Source organism: Petromyzon marinus, unplaced genomic scaffold (genome assembly GCF_048934315.1).
Source record: "Petromyzon marinus isolate PM22_M1 ecotype Great Lakes invasive population unplaced genomic scaffold, UKy_Petmar_22M1.pri1.0 PM_Scaffold_57, whole genome shotgun sequence".
Classification (NCBI taxonomy): domain Eukaryota; kingdom Metazoa; phylum Chordata; class Hyperoartia; order Petromyzontiformes; family Petromyzontidae; genus Petromyzon; species Petromyzon marinus.
Genome location: NW_027423579.1, coordinates 160040 through 174478, shown reverse-complemented (window position 1 = coordinate 174478; position 14439 = coordinate 160040). Strand labels below are relative to the sequence as shown.

General features: G+C 51.9%; 2 protein-coding genes across 2 annotated transcripts; one reads left to right on the top strand and one right to left on the bottom strand.

Moving 5' to 3' along the window:
- Window positions 1–103: 103 nt before the first annotated feature.
- On the top strand, window positions 104–8657 carry LOC142923487 (N-sulfoglucosamine sulfohydrolase-like). The gene is made up of 8 exons (XM_076064627.1): window positions 104–241; window positions 368–528; window positions 2646–2751; window positions 3996–4146; window positions 4266–4422; window positions 5125–5206; window positions 6822–7025; window positions 7495–8657. The coding sequence occupies exons 1-8, from the start codon at window positions 148–150 to the stop codon at window positions 8067–8069; spliced, it is 1530 nt and encodes a 509-aa protein (XP_075920742.1). The 5' UTR covers window positions 104–147; the 3' UTR covers window positions 8070–8657.
- A 58-nt stretch (window positions 8658–8715) lies between these two features.
- LOC142923488 (synaptogyrin-3-like) lies at window positions 8716–13405 on the bottom strand. The gene is made up of 4 exons (XM_076064628.1): window positions 13265–13405; window positions 11253–11490; window positions 10064–10206; window positions 8716–9730 (listed from the first exon to the last, which is right to left on the bottom strand). The coding sequence occupies exons 1-4, from the start codon at window positions 13367–13369 to the stop codon at window positions 9569–9571; spliced, it is 648 nt and encodes a 215-aa protein (XP_075920743.1). The 5' UTR covers window positions 13370–13405; the 3' UTR covers window positions 8716–9568.
- Window positions 13406–14439: the final 1034 nt, after the last annotated feature.

The following is a 14439-nucleotide window of genomic DNA, read 5'->3' as shown; positions in this document are numbered from 1 at the left end:
TCCCCCCACCCTCCACCTCCTCCCCCCACTACCCCCCTTTCCCCTCCCACCTCTTACCCCCTCTCTCCCCCTCTTCCCCACCCCCTCCCTCTCCCACCTCCTCCCCGCACCTCCCGTGACCCCGCCCCGACCCCGTGACGTGTCGCCATGCTGCTGCTGGCGTTGCTGCTGCCGCCGCTGCTGCTGCTGGCGCCGTGCGGAGTCGTGGGGAGGAGGAGGAGGAACGCGCTGCTCATCCTCGGTACCAGCGGGGGGCCGGGGCACTGGGCGCGCGCCGTGTAACGTCGCCTTGACATTCCCCCACTTGACGCTTCGTCTTCTTCTTCCTCTTCTGATTCTTGCTCCGCTTCCTCCTCTCGCGGCGCAGCCGACGATGGCGGCTTCGAGCTGGGCGCCTACAACAACACGGCCATCGCCACCCCGCACCTTGACGCGCTGGCGTCCGTTAGCCTGCGCTTCCGCCACGCGTTCACCAGCGTGAGCAGCTGCTCGCCCAGCCGCGCCGCGCTGCTCAGCGGCCTGCCCCAGGTGAGAGGGCACCAGCGGGGAGCGGCGACAGCTCTCGGGGTGGGGGGTGGTGTCGGGGAGGACGCACGTGTAGTGTGTGTGTGTAGGTTCTGTGTGTGTGTGTCACTTGTGTAGGTTCTGTGTGTGTGTGTCACTTGTGTAGGTTCTGTGTGTGTGTCACTTGTGTAGGTTCTGTGTGTGTGTGTCACTTGTGTAGGTTCTGTGTGTGTGTGTGTCACTTGTGTACGTTCTGTGTGTGTCACTTGTGTAGGTTCTGTGTGTGTCTGTGTGTGTCACTTGTGTAGGTTCTGTGTGTGTCACTTGTGTAGGTTCTGTGTGTGTGTCTGTCACTTGTGTAGGTTCTGTGTGTGTCTGTGTGTGTCACTTGTGTAGGTTCTGTGTGTGTGTGTGTCACTTGTGTAGGTTCTGTGTGTGTGTCACTTGTATACGTTCTGTGTGTGTGTCACTTGTGTAGGTTATGTGTGTGTCACTTGTGTACGTTCTGTGTGTGTCACTTGTGTAGGTTCTGTGTGTGTGTGTCACTTGTGTACGTTCTGTGTGTGTGTGTCACTTGTGTAGGTTCTGTGTGTGTGTGTCACTTGTGTACGTTCTGTGTGTGTGTCTGTCACTTGTGTAGGTTCTGTGTGTCTGTCACTTGTGTAGGTTCTGTGTGTGTCACTTGTGTACGTTCTGTGTGTGTGTGTCACTTGTGTAGGTTCTGTGTGTGTGTCACTTGTGTAGGTTCTGTGTGTGTGTCACTTGTGTAGGTTCTGTGTGTGTCACTTGTGTAGGTTCTGTGTGTGTGTCACTTGTGTAGGTTCTGTGTGTGTCACTTGTGTAGGTTCTGTGTGTGTGTCACTTGTGTAGGTTCTGTGTGTGTGTCACTTGTGTACGTTCTGTGTGTGTGTGTCACTTGTGTAGGTTCTATGTGTGTCACTTGTGTACGTTCTGTGTGTGTGTCACTTGTGTAGGTTCTGTGTGTGTCACTTGTATACGTTTTGTGTGTGTGTCACTTGTATACGTTCTGTGTGTGTGTGTCACTTGTATACGTTCTGTGTGTGTGTCACTTGTGTACGTTCTGTGTGTGTGTGTCACTTGTATACGTTCTGTGTGTGTGTGTCACTTGTGTAGGTTCTGTGTGTGTGTCACTTGTGTACGTTCTGTGTGTGTGTCACTTGTGTAGGTTCTGTGTGTGTGTGTCACTTGTGTAGGTTCTGTGTGTGTGTGTCACTTGTGTAGGTTCTGTGTGTGTGTCACTTGTGTAGGTTCTGTGTGTGTGTGTCACTTGTGTACGTTCTGTGTGTGTGTCACTTGTGTAGGTTCTGTGTGTGTGTGTCACTTGTGTAGGTTCTGTGTGTGTGTGTGTCACTTGTGTAGGTTCTGTGTGTGTGTCACTTGTGTACGTTCTGTGTGTGTGTCACTTGTGTACGTTCTGTGTGTGTGTCACTTGTGTAGGTTCTGTGTGTGTGTGTCACTTGTGTAGGTTCTGTGTGTGTGTGTCACTTGTGTACGTTCTGTGTGTGTGTGTCACTTGTGTACGTTCTGTGTGTGTGTGTCACTTGTGTAGGTTCTGTGTGTGTCACTTGTGTACGTTCTGTGTGTGTGTCACTTGTGTAGGTTCTGTGTGTGTGTGTCACTTGTGTAGGTTCTGTGTGTGTGTGTGTCACTTGTGTACGTTCTGTGTGTGTGTCACTTGTGTACGTTCTGTGTGTGTCACTTGTGTTCGTTCTGTGTGTGTCACTTGTGTACGTTCTGTGTGTGTGTCTGTCACTTGTGTACGTTCTGTGTGTGTCCCTGTCACTTGTGTACGTTCTGTGTGTGTGTCACTTGTGTACGTTCTGTGTGTGTGTCCGTGTCACTTGTGTTCGTTCTGTGTGTGTGTGTGTGTCACGTGTGTTCGTTCTGTGTGTGTCCCTGCCACTTGTGTTCGTTCTGTGTGTGTCTGCCACTTGTGTACGTTCTGTGTGTGTGTGTGCCACTTGTGTTCGTTCTGTGTGTGTCTGCCACTTGTGTACGTTCTGTGTGTGTGTGTGCCACTTGTGTTCGTTCTGTGTGTGTCTGCCACTTGTGTACGTTCTGTGTGTGTGTGTGGGGGTCGTGACTGCCCGGAGACGAAGGCCGCTGTCTTTTGTATCCAGCACCAGAATGGCATGTACGGCCTCCACCAAGACGTCCACCACTTCAATTCATTTGAACAAGTGCGGAGCCTCCCTCTGCTGCTCAACCAGTCGGGCATTCGGACAGGTGAAGGACCGCTGCCGATATCGCATCGCTCTGCCCGCTGCGAAGACACCTTCCTCGTGTGAATGTAGGCAGCAGCTGTGGACCAGCCTTGCTTCTCCTGCAGCTCGCTGGCTCCATTGCGAGAATGGTCACTCGCTCGGCTCCCGTTTGGGCGCTGCTTGCTCCTGTCAACATTGACCCGTCCCTCGGCGGGAGGCGGCGAATCCTCTGCTGCCGCCCTCGTAGCGAGAGGTTGCGGACAGCCCCCTTGCCCCCACCTGCTCCACGCCACTGGTCCAGAATACCTTCATGCTCACCTGTAGGCTCCTCTGCTCTGCACGTGGGCCGAATTATTCCTCCTCGCGCCTCTTGATTCGACCGAGAGAGAGAGAGCGAACCACAACCCCGTTTAAATCTTTGTCCACAATTTTTTTTCAACTGTGTTAATAAGTCGCCCTCCCCGTACGCGCCGGTTACCTCTTTTGTTTTGCCTGACACCTGATTCGTAATCTTATCCACGGTGTCGTGACACGCGTCTCCCTGGTGTCTGCAGTCGCGTGTACGACGTGCTTTCAGAATCCAATGTGAGTGGTGGTGTAACGTTGTGCGAGGGCCGTCCCCCTGTATGGCGAGAACGCGATGCCTTGAAAATTAATGCACCGTCAATCCCTGCTGCGAGTTGGAGACTGGACCAGTCTGGTGCCAGTTTTTAAAGCTGAAGAGCAACCATTGTGTAACAGCGGTCTCTTCAATAGGAATACTGTACGAGAGATTGTAGAATGATCTGCCCTGAAATGCGTGTGGCGCTCATAGCAACCGCAATACCAATTTCAATGTAAGCGTTACAACTAGCGGCTCGAAATCAGAAGGTTCCGAGCTCAAGTCCTGGTTAATGGTGGACTCGGCCCATCATCCTTCCCGGGTCAATAAAATAGGTTCCACTTTGTGGAGACGTAAAAAATGGTTGCCTTATGAATAGACTCGCTCTTGTCATGTGCATGTGAAAATTCCACAATGCGCTCAGGCCTGTAAAGATGTTTATGAACACTTGCCTCGATGCTAATTTGAGCAAGAGATCATTTAGTGGTCGGCAACAGTGCATCATTTTTGCAGCCACATGGATGATTGTTCCTTCCTAGTTGTTCCACGAGGAATGAGTGCTCGGAAGCGTTGTGTACTCCCGGTGCAATATCTTCTAGGTGTACAGTATTGGGATTGTGGAGGCTTCCAATGGAAGAGGTTGATTTGACTGTGTGATGCCGCAGGTATTATCGGGAAGAAACACGTAGGACCCGAAGCCGTCTACCCTTTTGAGTTCTCATATACTGAAGAAAACAACTCGATCCTCCAGGTTGGACGGAACATTACGCACATCAAACAGCTAGTGAGAGCTTTCCTGCGTATGGACGATGGCAGGTACCTGACAACCTTGTTCCTCCCAATCCTACAGCAACTTCCTTTGCACTTACACCGGCACACATTCGTATCTCACATGGACCCGTGCATCTTACAGGGATATGCGTCTCTTATCCTAGGCCGTTCTTCCTGTACGTGGCGTTTCATGATCCACACCGTTGTGGCCATTCCCAGCCCCAATTTGGATCTTTCTGTGAGAAATTTGGGAATGGAGCGCCTGGAATGGGGACAATCCCCGACTGGAAACCCCATCACTATAATCCCGACGATGTGAAGGTATCCCACTCAATTATTAACACTTCACCTGAGAACCTTGCGTAGTGAATGTGAAACAGTTATGGCTTATGCTCTTCCACTCTACGTGCACTGGTAGAATTGACATGGCGTGCCCTTGTCTTTGCTTGCGTCAAGCCATGAGAGGCCATCCATTTAGTACGTACGCATGGAGGAGGGGTTAACCCAAACGCGTACGCTTACGTATGGTGGGGGGGGGGGTCTACTCACAATGTATGTATGCATAGGAAAGGGGGGGGGGGTGAAGCCTCGATAATCATTTGTTTACATTGGCCTTCAAATGAGTTAGACACGTTAATGATTAATCCTTGATCGTTTGTGCGTGGATTACGGCCGTTCTATACGATGGGGTCAAGTGTTGACAGATTTTTGCGTACCTACTAAATGGATGGCCCCTTATGTGGCTGATAGGCGACCGGAGGATTAGCACGGCCGGATTTTGCTACAATCAGCCTGGCAGACTTGACAAAATGTAGGATTCTTTTGAAAACACAGCGAGGCTTTGCTGAATACATTTAATTTTTTTTTATAAAAACCTGGGATGTTAATGGCTGAGATGGCCAGGCCTTATGTTAATGTAGAAACAAAATTGGAGATGATAAACATTCCCGGTTGATGTTTTATTTCAAAGTGAGAATGGCGAAGGTGGTGCATTGAGGTCCCGCTGTTGCCCTGTCCACTCAGGTGCCCTACTTCGTTCCGGACACGCCCACAGCGCGCGCGGACCTCGCCGCACAGTACACGACCATTGGGCGCTTGGACCAAGGTATCGCGTCCTAACGCGCCTCGGGGCTTCACAACAGCAGCCAGTCCTCGGGGTGTCTTCGTTGTTGATTCATCCTCTATCCTTGAAAGTACTCACTTTCGTACATATTAGATATTAAAGGGGTGGTGATGTGGCACAACGGCGGTGCGTTTATTGCTTGTTGCAAAAGTTCTCGGTTCGACTCCTGCAGGCCGCCCTAGTTAATACTGCAGTTGTATCATCCATAAAATATGCGCCGTCTGCTTCCCAGTGGACGGTCATGATTCCGTGATGTAATGCAAAGAGTAGGCGACTGCTTTCGAGCTCTGGCTCTCCCGCGCTTCCAATTTCTTGATCAAACAATGTGTCCGATTTGAAAAATGTGTGCATTACAAGTTGTGTTTATAAATATCCTGTGCTGGCATCGCGGTCCAAATTTTTCAAGGTAAAAAAAATAACTTGATACATTTCTTAATTTGGAAACACATAGCAATCATTGATCCCGATTGGGAAAAGTTAGCAGGACCCTCTTTCAAAAGTCTTAAGACTCAGTGGGGCTTTCCTGGGTAAACAAGCATAATATATAAAAAGTCAAAGTAACTAGGTGTACATCGCATACACATCGACAAAATTTAGCATTTTATGTAGCTGAAGAGCCAATTCAACAGCCTCAACAATGTGTACAGGATGGAAGCAAACAATAATACATACGCAAAAGGTGTCTTAAACAGCAAAACAAGGAATGCCATAATCCTGGCTTTTTGAGCTGCTTCCATTACAAGGTTGTGCAGAATGTAACCAATGGTGATGTCAACCTAGCACGCAATGCAAGATAAAACTCCTACTGAACAAATGACACATATATAGCATCTAACTGCAAGCCGTATCTCAACATGTTCTACATACAGTGCGAAATAAGTTCTACAGACATAGGATAGGGAAACATGGGAGAGAGCAGGCAATGCACAGCACAGTTTGGGATGAAGGAAAAAACAGCAGCAAACAGGGGCAAGAACAAGCGAGCCCCAAGGCAAACCCTGGAGGACTCGCAATCAATTCACCAACGAGTTCCAGGGGCAGCATTAATGAATCCTAGACGAGGCCCGGGCGAGATGGGAGGAACAAGGATGTGGAGGAGAGATCAGGCAAGGCTCAGGAGATGGTGTGAGGGTTAGGCCAAGCAATGGAAGGAGGAAAAAAAACAAATGTCAGCAAAAAAAAAAGATAGCGGTAGGGAGGCAGTGAAGATGACGAGAAAATGTTTTAAACCACATTTTAGTGTGTATCATATCCACAGTAAATACATGGCCGGGTAGCTCAGCAGTATAGCAAGCAGCTCGCAATGGGAAGATTGCAAGTTTAAATCCTGGTTGGGGTTGCCAATCATACCTCCGGGGTCAATACGAGTGCCATTTTCAGGCAAGTCAACAGTGGTTGTCCTGCGTACAGACTCGCCGCCACAATAGCAATGCAGAATTTACACCACTGGCTCAGGGCTCCAAACAGTGTATGAGCACCTCCTCTGCTCATTTGAGCAGGAAATCACTGAATAAGGTGGCAGCTTGTGCAGTAGACCGCTTGCCCTTGAGCAGATGTTCCTACGCGAAAGACGACCCCGATGCTGTCCTTGCTGCAGGCGTGGGGCTGGTGCTGGAGGAGCTGCGGAGCGCCGGCTACGCGGACGACACGCTCGTGATCTACAGCTCTGACAATGGGATCCCTTTCCCCGGCGGCCGCACCAACCTGTACACGAGCGGCGTGGCCGAGCCTCTGCTCGTGTCCTCCCCGGAGGACCGCGAGCGCTGGGGCCACAGCAGCGAGGCCTACGTGAGCCTGCTGGGTACGCACAAGACGGTGCTTTTTCTCGCGCATGGCATTTGAATAGTAACGGACAAAACGTAATGTCTGTCGATGGTATCAGGAGCTGGTTGATGAACACATTCGCAATTGGGCGACTATCCATTTGTGAAGGAAATCGCCATGTGTGCCGTGCGTTCGAACGCGACAGTGCTTGGGGGCGAGGAACCGCGGCGGGGCTCAGAGGGGAAGTTGCGACTCAGACTGAGTTTCCGCAGAGAAAAATGAATCATGAACGGACGTATACATTTGTGTTCCTCTTATCTATTCTCCGTACCTCTTATTTGAGTAGATTACAAATTAAAACGTGTACAGGAAACATCAATGGCACTGAAATTGGTGCTTAGCAACTTGGTTTACCGGTGTGTTACAGATCACGATGTCAGTGCCATTCCACATTTTTGTGGCCCTGTTAATGCTCTTAATGAGAATGTGTCTCCAAACCCTTGCAGACATTACACCGACGATGCTGGAGTGGTTCTCGGTGCCTTATCCCGACTACGCCATGTTCAAGAAGGATGAGCCCGTAGTGCTGACGGGACGCTCGCTGCTTCCAGCTCTCAAACAAGAACCACCGTGGGACATTGCCTTTTCCAGCCAGAGCCACCACGAGGTCACGATGTACTACCCCATGCGCGCCCTGCGCCACAGCCACCTCCACCTGATCCACAACATGCACTTCCTCATGCCTTTCCCTGTGGACCAGGATCTGTACGTGTCCCCCACCTTCCAAGACCTGCTCAATCGCAGCATGCAGGGCCAGCCTACTCACTGGTACAAGAGCCTACGGGAGTTCTACTACCGCGAGCGCTGGGAGCTCTACGACACGCGCGCCGACCCGGCTGAGACTTGCAACCTGGCACATGACGCGGCCTACGCGGACACACTGCGCACCCTGCAGCAGCAGCTGCGGGCCTGGCAGTGGGCCACTTACGACCCTTGGGTGTGTGCGCCAGATGGTGTCCTCGAGGCACAGGGACAGTACAAGGAGCATCCGCAGTGTCTGCCACTACACAACCTACTGTGATGGCTGGCCAGCAACTGTAAAAAAAAAACACGACACTTTTATATTTTGTTGTCGAGGGGACTGATGACATTGGATGTTAGCTATTAAGAGAACGTTATTATTTGTGTCAATTGGGATTTTTCTACGACTTGAAAATGAACAGTTATAATCTGAGATTGATTCCCAGCCATGGATATCAGTGGAGAGTGATATGTGAACTGGTCCTGTGGCCTAATCATCAACCCGCATTGACCAGCGTGGCCAAGTATGGTCAAACATCCACTCCACCACCACAGCGTGGGGAGGCCTTTATCCAGCTTTGGATTGACAATGATCTGTAAATTATAGATGAGTGTGCATCCTTCGGAAAATTGCTGAAGGCAGACCAGGACCAAAATGGTGATGAGCAATTCAGAGCAGGTTGGAGTGCTCTTTGGAACTGAGTAACACAGCCGTGGTTGATAAGTTGAGTAGCTGATGGCTGGTCCATGATTTAGCGCTTATCCAGAATCATCATTGACGTGTGGTTTTGAATTAAAGTGGTGCACTTAAGTGGGTTGGTATCGCGGTTGTTGGGGGTGCACTTTGATAAACCTGTTTAAAGTGTTGCATCACGTCTCCGCTGTCATTCATCAACATTCCACAAGCATCTCAAGCAGTCGAAAGGTTGAAATAAACCTGACTGGCGCATTCAGTAACTTTAATTACAAGTCTTGGCACCTGATAAAACAAACGTTAAATGAAATATTAACTGTTGAGAAGTCGGCAGGAACATTGGGTCAGTACCGAGCCTGGGTAGCCATAACATCGCATTCACTCTGCCGGCGTCCGCATTACAAACTCGTCCTTAAATTGCACAAGGTTCTAATTATGCCCTGAAGAGTTTCCCCAAAGAGGTAGTCCCTTTTAGGAATAACAGTACTGTACAGCATGGGTAAATTCAAACAAATTTCAATGTAATATCAAGTATATGGCAAGGTTGGCCTCTATGCACAAGTGAGGAGCAGCTAGAAAGTAAAGTTAATTCCCAAACCTAATGAAATCGAATGATCACCTCCGAATTGTGAAAAGGGAGACTGTCAATCCTTATCAATAATAACCTGAGCTGACCTTCAAACTGGTGACAGCCCACGGATAAACCTTAACCTGTAGAGAGCATACCAACGCTCACTTTGTAACCGGGTTTTCCACTGTAAATATCTGCCTCGTGTCTTATGTCTCTCAGCTTTGTAAGTCCACTTTGCTCGGGTAATCCCCATAGGACTTGCAGATCAGCTGTGGGAATCTTTTTCCCGTGGCGATTGGTCCCAGTGGACGTGCATGCACACCCCCATTCAGCCACCCATCCCCTCCCCCTATTAGTAAAATGTACAATGAAAGCCAATACCAAGTTAATAGGGACTCGCAAAAAAAATGTCAGCTCTTAATGGTAAAATGAGAAGCGTTGTGAGCTCATGACCTGATTAAGAAACCGTGCGATGAGGGAGAGGGTACAGGGTTCATGGGATTCGCTGGGGGCCCTACTGCGACGTGCCAGAGCGGCCCAGGTCATGCGGGAAGGGCGGCGCCTGGTATGACTCCGAGTCCGGGAGTTGTGCAGCGGCGGGGCTGGGGTCCGTGTACTCTTCTCCAAAGTGGGCGCCCAAGCGGTATTTCTGGAAGATGAAGATCGTGAGCCCGACCTGGACACAATCAAGTACATGATTGGGTTGGGCTATGCTTTTTCAAGCCAAAATCTACTTGTAATTTTTCCAGCAGCCTGGCTACAAGCACGCAACCCATTGAAAGCAGGCCACACGGCTGGGCTAGAATCCGGGTTGAGCCCACAGGCTGGTGAACAGGCTGGCCTAATTTTATGCATCATGGGAACATAGCAGGCTGCTCTGTGTATGTATGAACTTCTTTCGCACCACACATAGCCAACTGTGCTAATCGGATGTCTGGGCGAAGGACAAACTAAACCACCCCATGCGTGTGGTTGGTGCACGAGGCAGGTGGAGTGGGGTTGCCATTACCCAGGTAGGGATGGAGAAGAAGGAGAAGGCAATGGCAGCACGAGCGCTCCCCCCCACAATGTCCATCCAGGATGCGAAGGCGGTCTTGCTCCATTGGTTCGTCAGGAAACAGAAGCAGACGAACCACAAGAATGCCCAGAGCCCTGCAGCATGGATTACACGGCACAGCTGTCGTAGCACTCGGCGCAAGGGCGTGCAAATAATCTAGAACCCATAGGAGCAGGCAGACACAGGCGGTGCCGCTTGGCAGACTAAGTGTGAATGAGGCCCTAATCTCGCGGTTCCCAAATATGATTTGACAAGTGGTTATTCATGACTCCCATACTGCCGAGTGTGCTACACCTCAGCTCCAGCCTTTGGAGAAGGATAATGCTACTTTATTCACCTTTAAAATCACTGAGAAGTGTGGCATTGCCAAGTGCAACCCCCTCGGCCTCCCCGAGCCTCAGATGCTCGGGTTGAAGGGGACCAAACCCAGAAATGTTTCAATCGGCAAAACTCCAGTATTATGTAAACCCAGACAGTGCATCCGGGAATGTTCATTCCTGCCACCAGACACACGCAATGCCCGATCCACAAATACGAAGGAGACATCAAAGCGATACACTCCACTGCTCCTGACGTGGTTATCTGGTTTGACCACCTGAATGTGAAATTGCAGTTGTTGCTCCAGCATCTACATCAGCCGTACGAACGACGAAGACCAGACGCAGATGCCAATTCGTGGCTCAAACCCGGACACGTTGGCAAACCCTGACTTATTCTTAGTTCTTTCGGTAAAGTCACGTTGAAGGGAAACAATAAAATAATAAAATATATATGAAACAATAAAAATTCTCAAGACAGCATACATAAAAATTTTCGTCTCCCCCCTCCTCTTTTCAGAACATAGATGGACTCGTCCTTCTAAATAAACTGCCAAATCGCTGCGCGTGGCGCTGACGTTTTTTATAAATAAATAAATACACCGTTTTAAAATAAATACATTTATGAAAACCGACACACCTGATGACGACCGTTTGTGTTATGGTTGAAACGTCGTGATAATTTTTATTGTTTTATATATATTTTATTATTTTATTGTTTCCCTTCAACGTGACTTTACCGAAAGAACTAAGAATATTAATTACTGCAGTCACGAAAGCTTTAAATCAAAATTTAAACCCTGACTTGTCAGCCTGGCTCTCACCAGAGAGGCCCAGCTCTCCTAGCACCGCGGCCTTGCGGTGCTGCACGCTGCTGATGTCGGTGAAACGCACGTCGAGCACGAGGAAGGCGAGAGCCGAGACGGCCGAGAGGATGGCCGTGGCGGTGGCCAGGCCGCACGCGTGCTCATTGTCGTTGTAGACGCAGTGCAGCGTGGAGCTCTGAGAGTGGTTGATGTGGCCCTCGCCCACGATGCAGCCAAACACCACGATGGCAAACACCTGCAGGGCACACAAGGGGCTGTAAGGGCCGCGTTCGCACACGGAATGAATGGCTCCTGTGCAATAACGACCCTCAATATATTTTCATGTTTCTGCAAATTAAGTTTTATTTTACTCTGATTTTAAAAGTAATTTGCCTGAACCAACTTTTGTTTCAGGAAATGTATTTTATTTAATGTTGATTTATGTTTGTGCACTGTTTTGTATTTATCTTGTAAGGCAGTTGTTTTCTTTGATTTCTATTTGCTTCACCGTTGGCCTTGATCTTATGTTGTTGGGTTTTTAATTTATCGGACCCAGACCATACTTCTAAATGAAACTCCTCCTGCTCTCTCGAGTTCCCTCTCACCTGATTACACGAAATAAAACTTGAAACATTACGGAGCGCAATGGATACGACGTTCCGTCACATTACAGGGTAGCTACAGTGTCCGGGATGGACTTAATAACGTGGTTTACAGTAAGTGAAGAGGCAATAAGGGTTGACGATCACAAAGGGTTGGGGTAAAGCCACGGGCTCTGAAACTTTCCAAGCCACCACACTTGAGGAAATATCGCAAATGAAATTCGATGAGAAATGACTAGAAGAGGGAGAATATTTTTGATGGCTGTACGATGATAAAAGACCGCATCTTTTTGGACACAATGTGAAAAAAAATACAATTCACTTTGGTTCAGCGTATATGTTGAGGGATCTGAGTTCATGGGTTAGGGCTTATGGTTTGGGTATATAGGTTAAGGTGTAGGCTTTGCGTTTATGGTTATGGCTATGGTTGAGGGACCATACTGTTTGGTTCTTTCGGTAAAGTCACGTATTTTTTTTTTCTACCTACGTGACATTACCGAAAGAACCAAAGAGTATGGATTCCTGCAGTCACGAAAGCTTCAAATCAAGTATGAGAGGGACCAGTTTGTACCTAAGACTGCTGCACTTCCCCCTCTGTAGCAGGGTAATTTCAGTGTACGCCACGTGCTTTATTTTGATTTCGGGACAAGTTTCCATTTATCCCAACTGACCAGCTCCCGCAGCGTCGTGGTGGGCCGCGTTGAATATTAGCAACGGGTGGAATCCGTTCACGCGGAGTCGAATGCACAGCGACTTCATCATGGTGGTGGTGGGTTGTTGTTGTTATTATGATTTTAAAAAAAAATCGCCCGTCGCGTTTGGCAGTGGTTGCTTCACCAGCACTCGTGGCACGTTCGTTCAGGACGCACCCTGGCCATGAAAATAAAAAAACATATACATATCATCGGCGACGCTTCAGGGCAGCGGTACCTTTTGAATTGTACATAGGCCGTGAGAATAAGAGTTGGAGCCTAACCACACCCACTTGCATCGTCAGCACTCAACAACAACACTCACCAAAGCCTTCACCAACTCACTCACCCAGCCTGACTGCAGTTTACACCACGAGGCCTGGTGTGAAGTTTCAATATATCTGTGGCCTCACTATTTAAAGTGCCACGAAGAGCCCATTGTTCGAACCGTCGCCAATTGTACAGAGGCTTTTCCTTTTAGACCGCCGTGTGATTGACACGGAACGTGTCGAGTTGTCTTATTGGAGTCCATGCCAGAACGCATTCGCTGCGTCCGAAATGCTAAGGCCTCGTCCACCAACACTAAAACTCACTTGGCCTCACCAACTCTGCCTCAGCAACACCCACCAACCCCAGCCCTCACCAACTCACTCGCCCGGCCTGATCAACACCAACATCACTCTGCTCCTCCAACACCCACTCACCCGAGTCCTTACTCACCCGAGTCCTCACTCACCGTGCTGCAGATGCTCAGAATCGTCGTGGGACGTTTCACAAAAGCGACCACATCAAAGTTGCTCCCCGCAGGCCCGGCACCATAGGCTCCATAGGCTCCCTCCATCGCTGCAGTCACCTGGTGACGTCACGGTGACCTTAGCAGGTGCGGCTCCCCCTCCCCGCGGTCCGCCCCCCTCCCCACCCCCCCTCCCCACGGTCCGCCCCCCTCCCCACCCCCCTCCCCACGGTCCGCCCCCCTCCCCACCCCCCCTCCCCACCCCCCCTCCCCACGGTCCGCCCCCCTCCCCACCCCCCCTCCCCACGGTCCGCCCCCCTCCCCACCCCCCCTCCCCACGGTCCGCCCCCCTCCCCACCCCCCCTCCCCACGGTCCGCCCCCCTCCCCACCCCCCCTCCCCACGGTCCGCCCCCCTCCCCACCCCCCCTCCCCACGGTCCGCCCCCCTCCCCACCCCCCCTCCCCACGGTCCGCCCCCCTCCCCACCCCCCCTCCCCACGGTCCGCCCCCCTCCCCACCCCCCCTCCCCACGGTCCGCCCCCCTCCCCACCCCCCCTCCCCACGGTCCGCCCCCCTCCCCACCCCCCCTCCCCACGGTCCGCCCCCCTCCCCACCCCCCCTCCCCACGGTCCGCCCCCCTCCCCACCCCCCCTCCCCACGGTCCGCCCCCCTCCCCACCCCCCCTCCCCACGGTCCGCCCCCCTCCCCACCCCCCCTCCCCACGGTCCGCCCCCCTCCCCACCCCCCCTCCCCACGGTCCGCCCCCCTCCCCACCCCCCCTCCCCACGGTCCGCCCCCCTCCCCACCCCCCCTCCCCACGGTCCGCCCCCCTCCCCACCCCCCCTCCCCACGGTCCGCCCCCCTCCCCACCCCCCCTCCCCACGGTCCGCCCCCCTCCCCACCCCCCCTCCCCACGGTCCGCCCCCCTCCCCACCCCCCCTCCCCACGGTCCGCCCCCCTCCCCACCCCCCCTCCCCACGGTCCGCCCCCCTCCCCACCCCCCCTCCCCACGGTCCGCCCCCCTCCCCACCCCCCCTCCCCACGGTCCGCCCCCCTCCCCACCCCCCCTCCCCACGGTCCGCCCCCCTCCCCACCCCCCCTCCCCACGGTCCGCCCCCCTCCCCACCCCCCCTCCCCACGGTCCGCCCCCCTCCCCACCCCCCCTCCCCACGGTCCGC

Bases quoted from the DNA above. Each gene is read 5' to 3' on its own strand.
- LOC142923487 (XM_076064627.1), top strand. From the start codon at position 148: ATGCTGCTGCTGGCGTTGCTGCTGCCGCCGCTGCTGCTGCTGGCGCCG. The intron at 529-2,645 runs GTGAGAGGGCAC...TTTTGTATCCAG, and splicing joins TGCTCAGCGGCCTGCCCCAG to CACCAGAATGGCATGTACGG. The intron at 7,026-7,494 runs GTACGCACAAGA...AAACCCTTGCAG, and splicing joins GGCCTACGTGAGCCTGCTGG to ACATTACACCGACGATGCTG.
- LOC142923488 (XM_076064628.1), bottom strand. From the start codon at position 13,369: ATGGAGGGAGCCTATGGAGCCTATGGTGCCGGGCCTGCGGGGAGCAAC. The intron at 11,491-13,264 runs GTGAGTGAGGAC...TGTGCCCTGCAG, and splicing joins TTCTGAGCATCTGCAGCACG to GTGTTTGCCATCGTGGTGTT. The intron at 10,207-11,252 runs GTGAGAGCCAGG...TCCATGCTGCAG, and splicing joins AGGAGAGCTGGGCCTCTCTG to GGCTCTGGGCATTCTTGTGG.